Source organism: Candoia aspera, chromosome 6, assembly GCF_035149785.1.
Source record: "Candoia aspera isolate rCanAsp1 chromosome 6, rCanAsp1.hap2, whole genome shotgun sequence".
Lineage (NCBI taxonomy): Eukaryota > Metazoa > Chordata > Lepidosauria > Squamata > Boidae > Candoia > Candoia aspera.
Genome location: NC_086158.1, coordinates 22,035,850 through 22,056,798, shown reverse-complemented (window position 1 = coordinate 22,056,798; position 20,949 = coordinate 22,035,850). Strand labels below are relative to the sequence as shown.

The 20,949-nt window shown below is 35.7% G+C and overlaps 1 protein-coding gene across 1 annotated transcript in view; it reads left to right on the top strand.

The window, feature by feature from the left end:
• Window positions 1-20,949, top strand: part of RSRC1 (arginine and serine rich coiled-coil 1) — a 194,331-nt gene that overhangs the window by 93,892 nt on the left and 79,490 nt on the right. The window contains exon 6 of the mRNA XM_063306512.1: window positions 10,026-10,077. Within this exon, the coding sequence (XP_063162582.1) occupies window positions 10,026-10,077 (52 nt within the window). The remainder of the gene's footprint in view (window positions 1-10,025; window positions 10,078-20,949) is intronic.

Genomic DNA, 20,949 nt, shown 5'->3' with positions numbered 1-20,949 from the left:
AAAAATAAAGAATGAAACATACCTCTTTAATGTGAAGTTGCCCAAATTTGAAATATTTTTTTTAATAAATCGTGATCTCCCAAGGAACTCCTAGTGACTTCTCCCGGAACCCTAGGGTTTCCACAGAACCCTGGTTGAGAAACCCTGGTGTAGGACATGTACAAGGTCAGCAGAAACCAGACTGATTGCTATAAGTATGGCTGGCATATAGACTTGACAACACTTACCTAAGTGGTGTTACCAGGGGGAGAGATTAAGCAGATGGAATACTTATAAGTATTGGTGTGCTTCCTCAGCTACTACAATGTATGGATTTCCAAAATTTCTTCTATGGTATAAAATATTAGAAATATTTTGGCATTAAAATGGATATGTTTCTCAATTTCTCTCTTTTATCTGAAAAAAGTAAATTCACAAGGTACTTTGCTATCATGTTCTGCTTTATTGAAGTTTTAAATTAAGTTCCAAAACAATATAATCATATCTTCACTTATTTATCTTTTTATTAATTTCTAGTAAGTTAAATACTAGCAACATAGCAACCTTTGGCTTATTCTTTCTAATTACTTTTCTCTGACAGTTAATATCCAAAGAATTAACTACATATTATTAATTGTAATATATATGATTAGTCATACTGTAATGCAAAATAGACTTGTTCTTTACAGCCTTTATAAACATCCATCATTACAGCAGAACAAATGATAAAAAATAAAATAATAGTAACAATAATAATTTAAAACCACAAATGATTTTAGAGCAACTGTTTCGGTTTTAGTTTATATGTCATTTTACTTTCATACTTCAGACATGAAAGCTTTTGAATGATTTTAAATGGATTATACCCTTACTGTTGGATTATGTACTCTTGGATTATGTGAGGAAAAGTACTTAATTTTGTTTTTCTCTAATTTACACAATTTAATATTCCATTTATTTGCATGTCTTACTATGCCAAAGATAAGTTAAATGTCACCTCATATTAAACTAATTCCTTACCTGAGTTTTATTTTCTTATTCTAATGTATTAGCTTAAGCACGGATACTAATAACCAGTTACCATAAGGAGTGCTTAAAGAATGTTTGAGAGCCAGTTTGGTGTAGTGGTTTAAGGCAACAGGCTAGATACCAGGAGACTGAGTTCTAGCCCTTCCTTAGTCATGAAGCCAGTTGGGTGACTTTGGGCCAGTCGCTCTATCTCAGGCTTTGGAAGAAGATACTGTAATGGCAAACACTTCTGAAAATGTTGCCAAGAAATTTGCAGGGACTTATCCAGGCAGTTGCCAGGAGTCAAGATTGATTCATAGGCATCTTCCCCCCACTTAAAAAAAAAGTGTTTATGGATAATACTAAAAATTGAGTTTTGTAGCTAACATGATTGATCGATTGATCAATCAGTTTTGTGCCATCAAGACATTGTTGACATAGTGACCACATAGATAGATTGATTTCATGACAATTGATCTATGATGATTGGTAGCATGAGGAAAGGAATAATAGGACTTCCATGCAGGATGTGTTTGCCTGTATCATATATGTAAGGATTGTTGTTTATTCGTTTAGTCGCTTCCCACTCTTTGTGACTTCATGGACCAGCCCACGCCAGAGCTTCCTGTCGGTCGTCAACACCCCCAGCTCTCCCAGGGACGAGTCCGTCACCTCTAGAATATCATCCATCCACCTTGCCTTTGGTCGGCCCCTCTTCCTTTTGCCCTCCACTAGCATCAGCATCTTCTCCAGGGTGTCCTGTCTTCTCATTATGTGGCCAAAGTATTTCAGTTTTGCCTTTAATATCGTTCCCTCAAGTGAGCAGTCTGGCTTTATTTCCTGGAGTGTGCACTGGTTTGATCTTCTTACAGTCCAAGGCACTCTCAGAGTTTTCCTCCAACACCACAGTTCAAAAGCATCGATCTTCCTTCTCTCAGCCTTCCTTATGGCCCAGCTCTCACAGCCATATGTTACATTGCTTTAACTATGTGGACCTTTGTTGTCAGTGTGATGTCTCTGCTCTTAATTATTTTATTGAGATTTGTCATTGCTCTTCTCCCAAGGATTAAGCGTCTTCTGATTTCCTGACTGCAGTCAGCATCTGCAGTAATCTTTGCACCTAGAAATACAAAGTCTTTCACTGCTTCTACATTTTCTCCCTCTATTTGCCAGTTATCAATCAAGCTGGTTGCCATAATCTTGGTTTTTTTGAGGTTTAGCTGCAAGCCAGCTTTTGCACTTTCTTCCTTCACCTTCATCATAAGGCTCCTCAGTTCCTCTTCGCTTTCAGCCATCAAAGTGGTATCATCTGCATATCTGAGATTGTTAATGTTTCTTCCAGTGATTTTAACTCCAGCCTTGGATTCCTCAAGCCCAGCATGTCGCATGATGTGTTCTGCGTACAAGTTGAATAGGTAGGGTGAGAGTATACAGCCCTGCCGTACTCCTTTCTCAATCTTAAACCAGTCTGTTGTTCCGTGGTCTGTTCTTACTGTTGCTACTTGGTCGTTATACAGATTCCTCAGGAGGCAGACAAGATGACTTGGTATCCCCATACCGCTAAGAACTTGCCACAATTTGTTATGGTCCACACATTCAAAGGCTTTAGAATAGTCAATAAAACAGAAATAGATGTTTTTCTGAAACTCCCTGGCTTTTTCCATTATCCAGCGGATATTGGCAATTTGGTCCCTAGTTCCTCTGCCTTTTCTAAACGCAGCTTGTACATCTGGCAATTCTTGCTCCATGAATTGCTGAAGTCTACCTTGCAGGATCTTGAGCATTACCTTCCTGGCATGTGAAATGAGTGCCACTGTTCGATAGTTTGAACATTCTTTAGTGTTTCCCTTTTTTGGTATGGGGATATAAGTTGATTTTTTCCAATCTAATGGCCATTCTTGTGTTTTCCAAATTTGCTGGCATATAGCATGCATTACCTTGACAGCATCATCTTGCAAGAATTTGAAGAGTTCAGCTGGGATGCCATCATCTCCTGCTGCCTTGTTATTAGCAATGCTTCTTAAGGCCCATTCAACCTCACTCTTCAGGATGTCTGGCTCTAGCTCACTGACCACACCGTCAAAGCTATCCCCGATATTGTTATCCTTCCTATACAGGTGTTCTGTATATTCTTGCCACCTTTTCTTGATCTCTTCTTCTTCTGCTAGGTCCTTGCCATCTTTGTTTTTGATCATACCCATTTTGGCCTGGAATTTCCCTCCAGTGTTTCTAATTCTCTGGAAGAGGTCTCTTGTCCTTCCTATTCTATTGTCTTCTTCCACTTCCACACATTGCTTGTTTAAAAATAATTCCTTATCTCTTCTGGCTAACCTCTGGAATTTTGCATTTAATTGGGCATATCTCCCCCTATCACTGTTGCCTTTTGCTTTCCTTTTTTCTTGGGCTACTTCTAGTGTCTCAGCAGACAGCCATTTTGCCTTCTTGGTTTTCTCTTTCTTTGGGATGTATTTTGTTGCCGCCTCTTGAACAATGTTGCGGACTTCTGTCCATAGTTCTTCCGGGACCCTATCTACTAAGTCCAGTCCCTTAAATCTATTCTTCACCTCCACTGCATATTCCTTAGGAATATTAGTGAGCTCATATCTAGCTGATCTGTGGGTCTTCCCTAATCTCTTTAGTCTGATCCTAAGTTGTGCAAGAAGAAGTTCATGATCTGAACGGCAGTCAGCTCCAGGTCTTGTTTTTACCGACTGTATAGATGTCTGCCACCTTTGGCTGCAAAGGATGTAGTCAATCTGATTTCGGTGTTGTCCATCTGGGGAAGTCCATGTATAAAGCCGTCTCTTAGGTTGTTGGAAGAGAGTGTTTGTTATGCAGAGTGAGTTGTCTTGGCAAAATTCTATCAGCCTACGTCCTGCTTCATTTTGTTCTCCCAGGCCATGGTTACCTGTAATTCCAGGTGTCATTTGACTGCCCACCTTAGCATTCCAGTCTCCTGTGATGAAGATAACGTCTCTTTTAGGTGTGTTGTCCAGTAGGTGCTGCAGATCCTCATAGAACTGCTCTACTTCAACTTCTTCAGCATCTGTGGTTGGGGCGTATATTTGGATCACTGTGATGTTAGATGGCTTGCCCTGAATTCAAATTGGGATCATTCTATCGTTTTTTGGATTGTATCCAAGCACTGCTTTAGCCACTTTACTATTAATTATGAAGGCTACTCCATTTCTTCTGTGGTCCTCTTGTCCACAGTAGTAGATCTGGTGGTCATTTGATGTGAAGTGGCCCATTCCAGTCCATTTCAGTTCACTGACGCCCACTATCTTTAATCTTGACATCTCACCAATAACCACATCCAATTTGCCCTGGATCATAGATCTTACATTCCAGGTTCCAATGGTGTGTTGATCCTTAGAACATTGGATTCGCCATTCACCACCAGCACCGTTGGCCGCTAGCCGTCCTTTCGGCTTTGAGCTAGCTGCGTCATCACGTCTGGGGCTAGTTGAACTCCTCCTCTGTTCCTCCCCAGTAGCATTTTGACCATCTTCCGACCTGGGGGTCTCATCTTCCGATGGTATACCGACATATCTCTGGTTGTACTGATCCATTGAGTTTTCACGACAAGAATACTGGGGTGGGTTGCCATTACCTTCCCCAGGGATCGCATTTAGTCTGACCTTTCTGTCATGACCTTCCCATCTTGGGTGGCCCTTCACGGTTTAGCTCATGACATCATTGAGGTGCTCAAGCTCCAGCACCATGACAAGGTAACGATCCTTTGCTGAAGATGTAAGGATTAGGTTTTTTAAAAAAAAGATGTGAGCAGATACCAGCAGATCAATAACAGCTTTCTAAGGATGACTTCTTAGATCACTATCAGTACTACACCAACTGAACTCTTCAGTTGACACCACTATATTCTGAATGACCATCTCTAAGACTATCTCTATCAGTAACATACTGGATAGGAGGTGATCTCTGGAAATAAAAATACTGTTTAAAAAAAAAAACAGATATAGGTGGCCCTCACTTAACGACCCTAATTAGGACCAGCAACTCTGCCACTAAGTGAAGCAGTCACTAAGTGGGAAATCAAGTGACTGCAACTGTGCTTTCCGGCTGGAAAGAGACAAGACTACTCAATTTCACATCTTCGGCTTTTGTTTGCCTCCTAACCACTCCCCTGCCTTTTGGAATGCTCGAGTGCCTGCTTACTGTCTTGTACACATCGAAAGCAATGTGATTGCCCTGCAGCCCAGGGCTGGGAGCTGTGGGCACACTATGCAAACAGCTTACTATCTTGAAATCAGGCACAAGACAACACACACTGACTATAATGGTGATCGCATGACTGAGGGATGCTGCAAAGGTTGTAAATAGTTCTAAATGGGCCATAAAGTTATCTTTTCAGCACCGTCATAACTTTGAACAGTCGCTGAATGAATGGTCAGTGAGTAAGGACTACATGTATACGAATACATTAACCTATCATATTTCTAAATGTACTTTGTGGAAAACAGGTTAAATTTTATATTAATAACTAGTTTTCATCATGCAAACTAATCCACGTGATAAATTTTACCGATTATGGTGGTCATAGCTACTTCAATAATGTTTTACCTTTTCCCTTGTTTGTGGGGAACTATTGGTGCAGACTCAGTCTTCCAGTGGAAAACTTACCTGCTCCATGTAACATCACTTTTTGAGGCTCAGGAAGATGCAAGCTAATGCTTCCTAATAGTAATTATGATCCTAGTCTTTTCTAACAAGCAAATCTGGTAGTATTTTTATTTATTATTTATTTATTATGCAAATTTAATTACTACCCATCTCTCCCAGAAGAGGGACTCTGGGTGGTTTACAATAAAATCCAACTATAATCCTAAATGTTAAAATCTCATAAAACCAAACACATAACAATTATTATAAAATGCAATAAATACATATAAAATCCAAGAAGGTATAAAATTTCAAGCTGGTGGGAGGGCCTCTAGGGTGCGAGCCACCTCCAAGAATGGTTACCCACTCTCCCGCCCCAGGCGAGACAGCAGAACCAAGTCTTCAGGGCCTTCCGGAAGGTCAGGAGTAAAGTGGCCTGCCTCACCTCCGGGGGCAAGATGTTCCAAAGTAGTAGCTAGGTAATTTGGAGTTATTATTTATGTATTTATCTGAAAGAAGAGTATACCATATAGTGTACTTTGAATATCGGGGATCTTCTTAAATTTGTATGCAACTTAGAGAAACAGCTTGTTTTTATTAAGCCCACTGCATTTAACAGCTTTACTATACTAACCGTATAGATTGGACTACCATGGAAGGTGAGTCTGGGACAGTGATGTACTAGTGCTACTGCTTTCCCATACTTAGCACTGAGACTGGTAGATTTGAACCACCTGGCAAATCCTATTCAATCCCTTGAATATCCTCATTGTATATTGATTATACTGCTTTCATTAGTTAGCTAAGTAATTAGGCTAGTTAACCTAGTCAAACTCAGTTATCTCTAAAAGTAAGACCAAGTTGGGCTACTTAGTACTTGGTTGGGAGGTCAATGGTAAATCTCAGGACTATAGATTGGGCTGGAAATTTGAAAAAAACATCCGACTTTGGCATTGTTGCCAGGAAATCTACATAGGTGTGTGCATGAAGTCACCTGAGTTCAGTTTAACTTGAAGGTGTTAACCTCTGTGGAGTCCTTGGTGCTCTCTGAGCCTTGTTGTTTTCTTGCAGACGTTTCATTGCCAGACTAGGCACCATCTTCAGTGCGAAGAGGGAGTGGGCCTTGCTCTCTGTTTATATACTGTGGCTTGCCCTGCTTGTGTTGGTGGAGGTGTTGTTCTCTCCTTGGGAGTTCTTTGATTGGGCTGTTGTTTGCTGCTTGGTTGATTGACTGAGTTAATAGTTCCTTGATTAGGGTGTAATGTGCTGTTTGATGGTTCATCTGGTGTTAATCCTAGTGTTGATTTTTGCCTATCTGGGTGTTGATTGCTGGCAAGGGAGTGTACTGGTCTTTTGGCTTTTCTACTGTCTCTTTTGAATGGTATGTAAATGTTGTTTACCTCTATATGTCTGTTGATGGCTGCTTTGTCTGAGTGCCAGGCTTCCAGGAATTCTCTGGTGTTTTTGGATTTGGCTTGGTTTAGGATGCTTAGTTTCCCAGTTGAAAAGTATGGTTGAGTCTGTCCATGTGTTGTGAGATTAAGGAGTTCTCATCATGTCTTCTGACTGTTAGTTGGTGTTTGTGGATGCACTCTGCCAGTCTTCTGCCTGTCTGTCCTACAATATGAATTAACCTCATATTGATTATTAAGTACAGGTAGTCCTCAGTTAATGACTGCCTTGTTCAGTGACTGTTCAAACTTATGACAACACTGAAAAAGTAGATTTATGACTGGACCTTGAACTTACAGCTGTTGCAGCATCCTCGCATTCACATTGTTGTGATTTGGGTGCTTTGCAACCAGTGTGTATTTATGAGTCACAGCATCCTGTGGTCACATGATCACCATTTGCAATCTTCACAGCCAGCTTCTGAAAAGCAAAGTCAGTGGGGAAACAGGCAGTAAGTCGCAAGTCATGGTCACATGACGTTGTACTTAATGACCGCGGGTGATTTGTTTAATGACCGCAGCGGAACTGACATAAGTTGGACACGGTCACATAATGTTTTGCTTAACAACCACTTTACTTAGTGACAGAGTTGCCAGTCCCAATTGCTGTTGTTAAGTGAGGACTACCTGTACCTCTATATACCAACTTTTGTGTACATTCTTTAGAACAATTGTCATCTCAAATTTGTCCTCTTTTGAATAAATACAGTACTCTTTAACATTACAATGTAAGGAGCAACTGAGTAAAGACATTAACAGAAAAACTTAATTTTCCTACCTACTCAACTTTAAAAAACTGATTTTAATTTTTATCAACATAGTGGTATTCTTTTGTACAAACAGGTTCATGAATTGTGCTTTTCAAGAAAAGCTCCAGCCTGCCATTCCTGTCCTATGTATACATGTACATTTAAAAGAACAATTAAATAAAACTAGTAACTATGGATCGCAAGACAAAAATTGGTGTAACTTGGGAATATCCCACTGAGGCCTTCTCACCATATATCTCTCATTGATATTGTCTATAATCAGGAAAGCTTATCCTCACTATCAACAGTGTGTGATGATTACATATCATTTCTGTATACTTTTCAGTTTATATACATGAAATGATTAGCAGATGTACTTTTTGTTCTGAAACAATCTTACTTAGAAGTCTAGCAAAGTGTTCTGAATGTTCCAAAGGAACAAAACTCAAAAATGTTTTTATTATCCTACTATAGGAAACAAAGGGAACTTGAACCTTGATTCCCTTATTTTTAACCTTAAGGTCATAAGAATAAGTGGGAAGGTAGTCCATGCCATTATCCAATTCATAGAAAGGATATAATTTAAAATAGCATTTCATAGTAAAAAAAAAATGGAAACATTTAAGCATGCTTTTTGCAACATCTTTGCCCAAACAGCTGTAGATTTATTAGCTAATGTGCTCTTCAGCACATCTGTTTGATTTGGAGATAATTTGATTTGGAGATATTTGCAAAAAAATTGAAGGAGAAATGATGTCTAAAATGTACTGCAAAGTTTTAGTAACTGTGAGCAAAATGCATACAACTCACAAATTTATAGCACCTTTGAGTACATATTAAAATTTGGATATAATTCTAATATGCACACTCATTTTTAAAACTGAAAATTGGTAGTATTTTGTAAATGTTTAGTGATTGAGAAGGAAATGTAATTGCCATTCAAACTTATTTTCTGCCTTTAATACATAGAAAACTATCGCTCAATATTTGATATTACTTGTTATTTTCTGATGAATTTATGAAAATATCTAGCATGTCTATATCTAACAGAGGGATTTAGATCCAGTCTATAGAAGATTCAGACTTTGCAAATTATGTAGCATCAAAAGGGAATATAGCTGACAAATCTGCTTCTGGAAAAATCTGTAACAAAATCCAGTGGAGGGTTGTCTAGACTGCAGGGGAAAATGTAAGGTTCTACTCATTGTTTAAAAAGAGTTTTTGCAGTTTTACAGTTCAGTGCTCAAATCCTTTAGCAGGAGAAAACTGAGCAAACATATCTTGTATTGGTTAGTTAAAATGTTTTTTTACTATAGGGCTTTATCCAGCATGCCATGATATCAAGCATGATTGTCAGGGGACAGGGTTTTGGGAAGACCCAAATAATCCTCCCCCAGTAATCTTCCTCCCTGCAAGAAGTGAATGAGGTTAGCTTTTGCAGGGATGAACAATTTCTACTATCTATTTAATAGTATACCTTTATTATTAAGACAGCTAATTTCTATCAACCCCAATACAAGCTGATTTATTCAACTTACTTGTATTTTGCAGTGTGGCTTTCTTGGAATTAATTTATGAAGTTTATACATTTATTACGTTTAACAAATAAGCACATTGAATGCACCAGAAAAGCATAATGTTATTCTCAGCATTTTTAAAATTATACAACTTTTTAAATGTATATTTTCTTTTCTTTCTCGATTATACTGTTATTCACGTATAAAAAAAATGTATAGATATTTTATCCCAGTTTTGTGCATAGCCATATTATATAAGCAATATATTCTCTGAGTATTTTTTTTGTGTACCAGAACCAGTTATATAAACTAATGTAAATGCTTTTATTAGAGCACTGTAGAAAAGCAATTTCTATCATTCTTATCATTCAATGTAGAAGATAAATGCCTATTTTTGGTATTTATGTTTATATATTTTTGTATGTAAAACAAGTTCATGATAAAATTGGTCTCTGTATATTTTATGTTTTAGGGGATAATTTTTTAATTCAAATTCTGAAAACAAAAATAAAATTCATCAGAAAATCTGATCTAAGAATCAGAATAAAGTGGAATAGTACTGAATCACACATGCCTGTTAATACATAATAAATGTGAGAACTGTGTGTTGACATCAATCTACGCAAATTTCAACATTTAATTATTGCACAAATACATTATTTATAATTTGCATTCTTTTTTTTTTTCTTTTTTCCCAGTCTGCTGCTGAGCAGGCCAAAGCTAGATTACAATTGGTCCTTGAAGCTGCTGGTAAGTAAAAATATAAAAATATTGATTAAAAACATAAAGTAAAATGGGCTCATGTTTACTTCAACAGCAACAGTGCTTAGGGTTATTTGTTCACATAGACAAAGGTGTAAGAATTCATTTGAAAAAAAAAGAGTGCCAAAATATCACAAGATTAGTAGGAGATAAAAATCTTTGTCAAATCCATAATACACTATTTGCTTTATTTACATATCCTATTGAATTTATATACTTGTTTTATACTAAAGTTTTGTTTTCTTCATCCAGTGTGCAAAAGACAATTTTTTTGGTTTGTTTTAATCTTGGATTTATTTTTTATTTGAACCTCATGATGAAATGTGGAATATATAGTTTAGGATATCCTGTTTTTCACAATGTTACAGATTCTCTGAGTTTTATGCCATTTGAATCAGAAGCATAGTTTTGAAATATTATTTGAGATTCTTGTAACACTTGATAATGTTATTTTAAAAATCCCTTAAAATTAGAGTTTAACTTTGAGTTACATATTATTCTTGAATAAACTGTAGCATTAGAAAATATGTGGTAGTCATAAAATTTTAAATAATACTATTTCCTTTTCTTTGGCTTCATATTAACAAACATCTTCTAGGCAATTTTCAGAAAAGAAAACTTGAAGCTTATGTATATTTAAAATATCATATACAAAATTAAAATTACTCAAGTTGTGGAGAAAAATAAAATGTTCCTTCCATGTAAATGAAATTATAACAACAGATCTCAGTTTAAGAAAAATGCTCTTTAACTGTAAGAATCTATTATTTATTTAAATATTGTTGAGACAATATACAGAATTTCACCTGATACCAAATTATCTTAAAGAAGATTCCAGGGACCATTTTGTGGGAGATTTATTGAAACATTGAAAAGGAAGATCTAGCTTTTGGATTCATCCTGCATAATTAAGAGTGATCAATAAACAGTGGTTTGTAAAACTTTGGGAGTTAACAGCTTGTTCTTTTTACTTCCATGTTTTCACATTTATTCTGTATGTTCCTTTTTAACCATATCAAACTATTGTAATATTTATTTATACTTTTGTTTATTACACATGTACTTCATGTAGTACAATGCTAGCCCCAGAAGGCTATGTTTTCATTACTGGTAAAAATTTAGTGTCCCTGGTTGTGTGTATGTATTCCCACCCCCCCTTTGGTATATATTAGTGTTGTTGAGCACTCTTAAATATCACTGACTGTATCATTAGCATTTTGGAATGATCAGCAAAAATATTTGAATCTCAGAGAGCTATTAATAGTAATACATTTTTTAAGAATCTGTGTTTAAGAGCATATTTTAAAGAATAATTTAAAATATTTTATAAATAAACAATATTATGTATAGTATTTCTCTTTATATTGGATTCAAATGAACTTTCAAAATATCTCACACTTTTTTAGCCATTATGTATTTTACCTAACTTTTGCCTTCAAAAAATCTTTTACATGGATTATATTGATAAGATGCTTGTACAAATTATATCGCTCTTAACATTTTTTAATGTTCCTCATTGTTTTCATTTTAATCACAGATTGTATGTTTCTTTACCCAGCTAAAGAAATAACTAACCAAATAATTTGTTTAAAGGAAGTAATTTTATATCCTTAAGAACTTCCACTTTATCACCAATCATTATACTGTAAGTTTGAGTGACTTTATTTACTTATTTTTTGAATAGAATAAATAAGTATCGCATTATTTTAATATAGTTTAACAATATCACAGCAATGTGCTTTCTTTGAGCAGATGTTAAGCAGGCAGTTCTTGAATTTTAATTTTGAGAGGGTGGTATGTTTAAGCCTATCTAAAGTATGTTGCATGTGGGCTTTCCAGGCCTAGTTACAATGCTGTCTCTCTTGGGAGAATTTTAAAGCTAAACCTCTTTCTTTTTGTCACTCTATATGGACTCTCTCAAGTCAGTATAAAGCAGATCATCCCTAGGCTAAAGCTCTTCAGCTTTTGTTATTGGGCTCTGTAGACCTGTAATTAGGCCTCCTGGCAGGCCTTGCAGCCCAGTTAATGGTCATATGGAGTTTCTATGAGGCAGACTGGCTTTGTATAAATCCTTCGTTGGAATATGTTTATGGGTCACTTCATACCAGGACTGTGTTTTGTCCCTGTGCCCTATAGGCTGACAAGGAACTGGTTCCCTTGACCATGGACAGCTCAGTTTGCTGCTCATAGTCTACTCAACTAATCCCCAGTGTAAACAGAGGATTTAGCGTAGCTTCTGTCACTTACAGTTGCCAAACCACTTGGGTGTCTGTGATTTCTTTTCCAGCATTAATTATTGAATGATGGAGAACAGTAAAAGGTTTCATGGTTGTTTGTACATTAAATATATCCTTCTTGTCTCAAATACTATTAAGACAGTATTCACAATATTGAATACCTCATCTCAGTAGAAATGATGCTAGCTCAAAACATATTTGAGTAATCCATATTTTAACTGAATTTTAGAAATGTACATTTTACAAACATATTATATGTGAACATTTCCAAATAGTTAATTTCTGCTAATTGTATAAAAATTTGTCCAAAATTTGGTACACTGCAAAGATTCTTTTCTGCTTATAAAAACAATTGCAAGAAGTTGATTGATGTGTGCTTTCAAAGTCCTGAGTTGAAATGGCTGTCTGATCTGCATGTGGAATCTGCATTTCAAACCTGTTTCTAAAAAAGCATGCAAAATACTATAATTTAAAGACAGAATTGTTGATAGCTTAAAGCAGACTTCAGATGTTAATATGACATTAACAATATGTGGTAAAAACTGACAGAGGAATTGTTTGTTTTATATATAATGGAGTTGTTTGACAGCTTATCTGAATGTTTAGCTGTTTAATTCATTATGTTCTGATTATATAGCCAGTTTGTTCACTTAGTTCTACATCACAATTATTTTAAAAAATTGTTTCTATAAATGAATTGGATAGAAAAACACAAATGTACTAATATTAGATGTTGCAAATGCAAAACATTTCTTCTATGACTATCTTCAAAGTTTCATAAGAGTGATAAATCTATATTTGCTCAATCTTATATAATAAGTAATCTACAGTCTATGCTTCTAAGATGTTTCATGACAGATGTGGCTGAGGAGACCACATACGTAGAATATATGATTTTAGTCTGGTGGAACTAATAGGATCATTCATTACTTTACAGATCTTTCCTTTTTTGTTTCTTTAATGAAAATTATTTCATTAAATAGGCAGTCTTTTTTTGCTCAGTGCTTAGTAACTGTGCAAAGCCATTTTTAAGGCTGGCTGGGAAGAAATAAAATATTACAATTGTTCAGAATATTAGAAATTAGAAATGACTAATTTAAAAAAAGAGTAATATATTGCTTATATTTCTATAATGTTATTTTAATATTAGCTCTATTTGCATACGTAGAACTACATCTTATGTTTTCTTTGGAATGTGAAATTATCAAAAATGGAAAGTGTGCAATAGGCTTATGCACTTCTTTCGGTAATTTACATTATGAAAATGATATAAATGGTGTATCAGTTAATAATGTTCTATCAAGTCATTGGTTTATATTTAAAGGATTTCATATGTATTGAGATTTTAAAATTTTCCCCTCTAGTTTCCTGTGTGATTCTGTAGTGATAACTGAAAAATGCTACTGGAACTAGAAATTGGCAATACATTGTGGATACTTTAGAAGAGAATATATGTAGCTCAGGGTTGAACTGTGACATTCTTGGTGCTTTCTGATCTTGGTTGTTTGCTTGCAGACAGTTCATACCCAACTAAGTAACATCAGTGTGAGTGAATATGGAGTTTGTTCCCTGTTTATATATCGTAGTGGAGATCATATGAAGTAAAAAAAAAAAAAACTTTTCTCCCCCCGTCTCCCTTTTAAGGCTTCCCAGAAGCAGGTATTTTGTCTGTTTAGAGTTGTGATTGGGATGTAGCTGACTTAGCAATATACAAAATATCTAGCAGGTGAAAAATAATCAGTACTTTGTTCCTTTGAGAATTACCAATTTGCATTAAGCAGATGTACAGTTAGAGTAATTTGTTAGCTAATGTAATTCTTTCAATATTTCCTTGATAGATATTACTGCAGCACATAAATCCCTTATTTTTTTTTCCTACAAAAGTAACAGGGAAAAAAACCCCTCTAGTAATCTGGCAGGTGAGAACTCTACATAAAGGAAGAACGCAGCTTGATAACAAATTTATTTCCAAGAAATATGAAGAAGGATGGGGAGTTGAGAGAAATGAAGTCAAAAATAGTTTAATCTGAGAAGTTATTCCTTTTTATGTGATTTTGTCTTGTAGCTTGATAGATTACAAGAGTTTAAGGTGACACAAACCAGCAGGATCTCAGGCTTGTGGAATCAAGTTATAATGACCACCATGATTAAAGCAATCCAAGATTTATAAATCTCCTTCAAACTATTTTTTTTTATCAAATCATAACAGCAGAGTGTACATGATGTTAAGAAATGTAGTCTATTAGAGTACATTTAGATAGAAGTGTACTCTATCCAGTTACTTTTCCAATCAAATTAATATTAATCAAATAAGAGCCTAGAACAAGCATATACTGAGATATTTTCTTAATCAGTTATTTTTTCTTTCATTCCCTTCATCCCCTGCCTGTCCCTGTCCAACTACATCCCATTGCATCATCTTCCCCTCAGGTTCTCTCTTTTTCTCTTTCCTTTCTTTTCTTTTACAGGCATTTCATCAGTAGTTAATAACTCATAGTGTTACATATTGGATTTTTCCCCCTCTCCTTTTTTTAATGTGTGGCTTCTAGAGACTATGTACACAGAAATATAATATTATATAAACAACCACTTATAATATGTATAAAACACATACGTTTATGGAAAAGAAAATTAAATATTTTTTTTGGCTGAAACCCACAATCTTTGGTTGACAAGAATGGAAAGACAAAACTTGTTCATCATTTTTTATCTGTCTAATCTTTTGTTGAGGAATAGTTTTGCATTCTGGGTCATTTCTTTTCATAAGTATAGTATAAATTTTATCTTCTGTGTCTTAAAGTGGATTTAAACATTTCAGAATTGCTGTTCTACTACTGTAGTGCTAGTGATGATTTTTTCATACTAGCTCTGTATAAAGGTAAATAGCAAGATTTTTGCTAATGTAGCATAAGATTTAAATGATTCTGATGCAAATATTAATTAAGTACAGCTGAACGTTGCATGCTTGCCAATAAAATAAAAATGTATGTTTAGGTTACTTAAAATTATTGATATCTGTTTCTGCCTGTTTACCCAAATGGATTATTTATTTCTCATATTTATATACTGCCAGAATCCAAGGAATCCTCGTAATTTACAGTGATAAAAAGCATAAAAATATACAGATAAAAATAAAAACACAGTAAAAGATCAAATTAATTTCATCACTGTTTCAGTAATCATACAATGGCAACCAATGTAGGGCTACCTTAGCTTCCATTAAGAATGTAATGTAGGCCCTGTAGAATAATTCTTGGTTAACTACCTTTTGAAATACTACCAAGATAGCTGCTGATCTGATCTTTGGGGAGGCTGTTCAGGGGCCATCACTGAAAAAGATGATCCTGGGTTTCACATGGCACCTTATTCTAGAAAGAATAGATAGAAAAACATATATAAACAAAGCAGAAATTCTGTGCAATATATGGCTTTCCCACATTGTCAGCCTACATTTGGCAACTTTCTATTCTAGAGTCCTTTCTCCCGATAAATGTATGTGCATGACTCATATATTTGCATGCATATATGTATGTCTGTAAATATATCTCCCAGAAACCATACTGATTAAAATGGTTTTTAAAATAAGGTTCCCATTTAAAAAATTAGTTGATCCCTGTCTGCATATGCAAACTATTCTATGTCACACAGACAAACCACTCTGATGTAAAAGTATTCTGTACACACATAAACACAAACAAAATTCTTATATCAAAAACAACAGGCTGCCTGAAAGTGTTAGAAAAGTATGGGATTTGAATTTTATGACTCAGGTTAGAGCTATTTATGACATAAAACATCCTTGAGACCTATCAAGTATGTCATCAAGAATTTACAATAAAATAATTAAGAGATGATAAAGCTGTTTTGAAGTGTTTAGCTGATGTTAAAGAATAGAAATGGGAGCAGTTTGCAGAATTACTTCCTGTTTCCTTTCCTAGCCCTTCAGTAGGGTGGGGAGGCAGTTAAGAAAAAAGGTATTATTACAAAAAGTGGTCATTTTGCTACCAAATCTCAGGTTGCTGGGAGAACTACAATTGGAGCAGTGGCAATGGGTTGCCTATGCCTGTCCTTTTCAAATTACATTAGATGACTTGAAAAAATTCTAGATTTGTAGGAATAGTGATATATATTACCATTTATCAGGCCATTTATTTATTTTTAACAACAGTTTTTGAGGAAATCTGTAGAATTACTTTGCACCCTTTGTCATTAATCCTTCTGTAAGTTTGTTATCCATATTTCCCACAATTAGTAAATAATGCCAAAAGAAGAATCAAATTCTGAGGCAATCTAAAATACTGCCTCAGAAGTACTGTATTTAAAAGGATGGGAACAGCATTGTTGAAGAATGTGAAGAACCTTTTAATTAAATCTGGTGTTATTTAAATTTGCTATTTTGAAGTTTTTTTTACCAAGTATTCCCTAACTGATTATATTCATAATACATTTTTATCTTCCTGTCCTCATTTATTAATATATTAAGATGAAGCCTCTGAGTTGTCTGATTGTCTTTCTCACAGCTTCCTTAACAACTGACACCTTGTTTAAGAGATAACAGTAAAATGTCCATCTGCGTTTCACCTGCCGTATTTTGAAAACCCATCTTGTTCTTTCCTAGAACGTACTCCAAGAATTCCTTTACATTTACTTGTGCCATTTTCTTACTGCCCTTCCAAACGTACTCCTTGCCACATCCCACTGAAGGTCAAGTGGAGAGGTGGCCCATTCTTTGCTAGGACCCTAAGTCTGGACATGATAAATGGCCTTTCGGAGGAGTCTGAAGACCTGATTCTGCCGCCTTGCTTGGGACGGAGAGGGGAATAGATCTACATGGGGATGGCTGCTATAGCCACTCCTCCCACACTTGGACTGCCTTAGATTCTTGTGCCACTTGGACTTTTTATTTTTTACTCTTATTTATATTATTATTGTAATTTTATATTGTGGATTTTATGATTTTTGTTTTAATTGATTATTGTAAACCGCCCAGAGTCCCCCGAAGGGAGGAGATGGGCAGGGACAAATTGGATAAATAAAATAAATAAATAAATTCCTGCATATGGGCTGCAAAATATACTGGATTGCTGCCTCCTCTCCTTAGTACTACCACTTCTCATAAACCTGCTAGAAAGCACTCCTGGATGGACTAGATTACACTGTAATAAAATATAATTATTACAGTGTAGTAAAGCAGATTACATTGTTTCCTGAGCCATTTTCAGATTGTTTCCTAAAAATTATTGAAAATGTTCTCTTTCCCTAATAACCTCTAGAAGAGCCCAGTAATGTCTGTTCTTAAAATGATAACTAAAAGGCTAGATGCTGCCTCCTTGTTTCTCAAAGAAATAAACCACAGAACTGGTTCTGTGCAAAACATCTGTTTCCTCCTGACTGGGCTGGAAAGGGGGAGTAAAAAAAAACACAGTTGCATATTAAGACTAGATACAGTAATGGAGAAGACTGCAGAAGAACCTTCCCTTTGCTTCTTCAGTGTAGTCAGTCAACTGATAAAGTAACCATTCCAACATTTCTTTAGAAATATTTTTATTTTTGCAATTCGAACAAGTGATAGAAATTTACTGACTTATTTAGTACAAACATATTCTTAGGATGAAAGATGAGGAGCAGTAGGTACTGATTTCAGATGAATAGTGCTGAGAGAGGGAGGGAAAAAAGTTTTCATAGGGAACCAGCTTTGCACCTGGAAAATGAGGAAAATAAGCTTTCTCATGAGAAAGAGCCCACCCAGATCATCAGTCAAATCTTCAGTTTTCCTCAGAAGGAGAAAGGATAGAAAAGGAATGAATGAAGAGTAGGCAACATTTTGGTAGCTGAAGGTGCCTTAACTGCCAGGACACACTTTCATGTATACAGTGGCTATTCTGCTCATGAGGATGAGCAAATAAGTGCACAAACACATTCTCAGTCTTCTCACACATGCATCATCTTCATCCAAACCCCGTTCACATACAGACATGTATACACAAACACAGTGACCTCCTTTACCCCACCCCAATCTTCGCTGGGAAAAAAGAGGAATCTTTTTCTTCCTATGAAACAAAACATAATTTGCAGAACAGTTGGCAGTCTTTGACCAGCAGTCTCCTGTTCTGCCACCACCTACTCCTCACACTGATTTCCTCACCACTCATGATCCACACAACTCCCTCCCTCCCTGCCAGCCAGACAACCAACCAAATTATTATTATTATTATTATTATTATTATTATTATTATTATTGCAGAGGCCAGCAAATTTCAGAATACAAAGACATGCAAACACATGTGCATACAATGCAAACACATTTTTCTTTCAATGAAGTTACGTTTTTCTAGAAACCGCCTGGCCGTCTCTGTTTGGTCTTGGAAATAATCAGAGCTGGGCCTGTTTAGCACTTGGTTTGGAGACCACTGGGCAATAGTGGGGTTGTAGGCTGGTCTGGAAAGTTGAAAGAATATCCCCAAAGAAGGCAATGATAAATTATTTCTGTACTGCTACCAAGAAAATTACACGGATGTATCTATGAAGTCACCATAAATCAAGCTCAGTTTAAATGAGCAAGGAGCAAGCTGGATCAGTTAGCCCATGCTTTTCAAGCATATAGCCAATATGTTTGCACTGTAGCAGTGAGGGGCCTGCTGTAGTAGTCGCTTGACTGCCCTCATGGACTATAGAGTTGAAGGCAACAGCTGATTGAGTTACGTTGCTCCTAGGAAAATACCTTACTGAAAAATGTGCCCTTCAAACACTGGCAAGTTCAGCCCTTTATTTTTGCCTGTTGGCTGGATAACATTCAGACAAGAATACAGGTGATCAGTGAGACGAAAGAGGAAGAGTTTGCCAATTGAAGAAAGCAGCTGTGATAGCAAATTGAATGGGGGTTGGATGTCCTGGCCGTAAAAAAATCAGGGTGGGAGAGTGAGAGCTTTGTGCAGACATTGGTAGCTTATGTGAGTATACTGGTGATTGCAAACACCTATCCCTTGGGTTTATGCTGCACTTTTAGGATAGACTAATTCATTTGCTGCAACAATCTCCCTCTTTGAACATTCTTGTCAACCAAGATAAATGACTTTCATTTTTAGTCTTTTGGCAACAGACTTTTTGAAGTCTGTAATTCTTATAACAACTTTATATAACAACCTGTAAGGTAGGCTAATATCATTATCCCTTTATTATATTTGGAGAAAAGACTCTGAGAAAGACCATCAAGTAAATTATTACAGTTGTGAAATTCAAATTGAGGATTTACTGATTTGTATCTTAATTTCCTAGTCAGTATGTTTAGATGTAGCTCTATGTAACTAGACAATTTTGAATGTAATAATCTAAATCAACATGCCTTAATCTGGCACTCTCTTATTGTATTAAACCAAATCCTATAATTATCAGTCTGTTATTCCTGAACAGATGTGATATCATTCAGCAAACATTAAAAATATCAGAAATGATACCAATAGATAAAGGGTAAATTTTGTTGTTCATCATGCAAATGATGATGTATTCCACAGAAACATTAATTTGTTCATTTCATATTAAAACTGTATTTTGGTTCTTTAGTCAAGAACTTAATCTGTATTACTGTGGTTACCAACACAGAGCCTTTTGGAAAGAATATGCCTATAGACTTCTCCTTCGGCATTACCAGATTCCCCACCACACCATATTTAAGAGTTCATTATTATAGCAGAAGGTTATTACTGCTTGTAAGATTAATAACAAACCAGATGCTAGACTCTTAAAAATACAGGGCATTATTTATTTTTATTTTATTTATTTTATCAAATTTATCACCGCCCATCTCCCTGCAAAGGGTAACACTCTCAACCAGACATTTGTGTACAAATTAAAAAGAACTGCAGGATGCCTCAATGATATGAACTAAATGCTAGTACTTCTAGATGATTCTCAGAAAGTTCCAAAAGGGTCATATTAATCTGGTGAAGAATATACAATTGACCTGGCAAGAGGAAAATGAAAACCAGAGGGGGCTCAAAATTAAACATAATGATAACAAAACCATCTCAAAAACCAGCCATAAGAAAAGCAGGTTTATACTAGTTGGATGGAAAAGGTAAAACACTGTGCATGTGTTTAGAGGGAGTGTTATTGTGTTCTTGATGACAGCTGGAAATATTTGGCTAATGGGCCTGGACATAATTTATGGACTCCTGTAATGCTGGCCTGCAGATGTTATTGGAGTCCAACTCTCATCAGTCTCAAGAAACAGCCAATAAACAAAAATATTAGGACTTTCTCATCCAGAGATCAACAGGCTCCCCACTTGCTCTATATGATAAGGGCTTTGAATATTCTAAAGTGGTTCTGTTGAGAAATGATTATGAATGAATTAAAATTTAAACCTTAACACTCAAATCTTTCTTAAGAGGTCCATATGTTCTGTGATGTTTCTTTAAAAACTGCATGACTGGGTCATGCTTTAAATCAGCAAATTGATTACTATTTGCATTCTGGAAACCAAATCCCATTTTATAGTGTCTATAATGGTCCCAAGCTTGTAGTTCTGTTTCAAAATATTTTGCAATGGTTTTACTGAAATCCTTCCAATAATGCTGATAAACTTCAGTGGTATGCTTCAATGGCATTTTTTTTTTATTTTGAA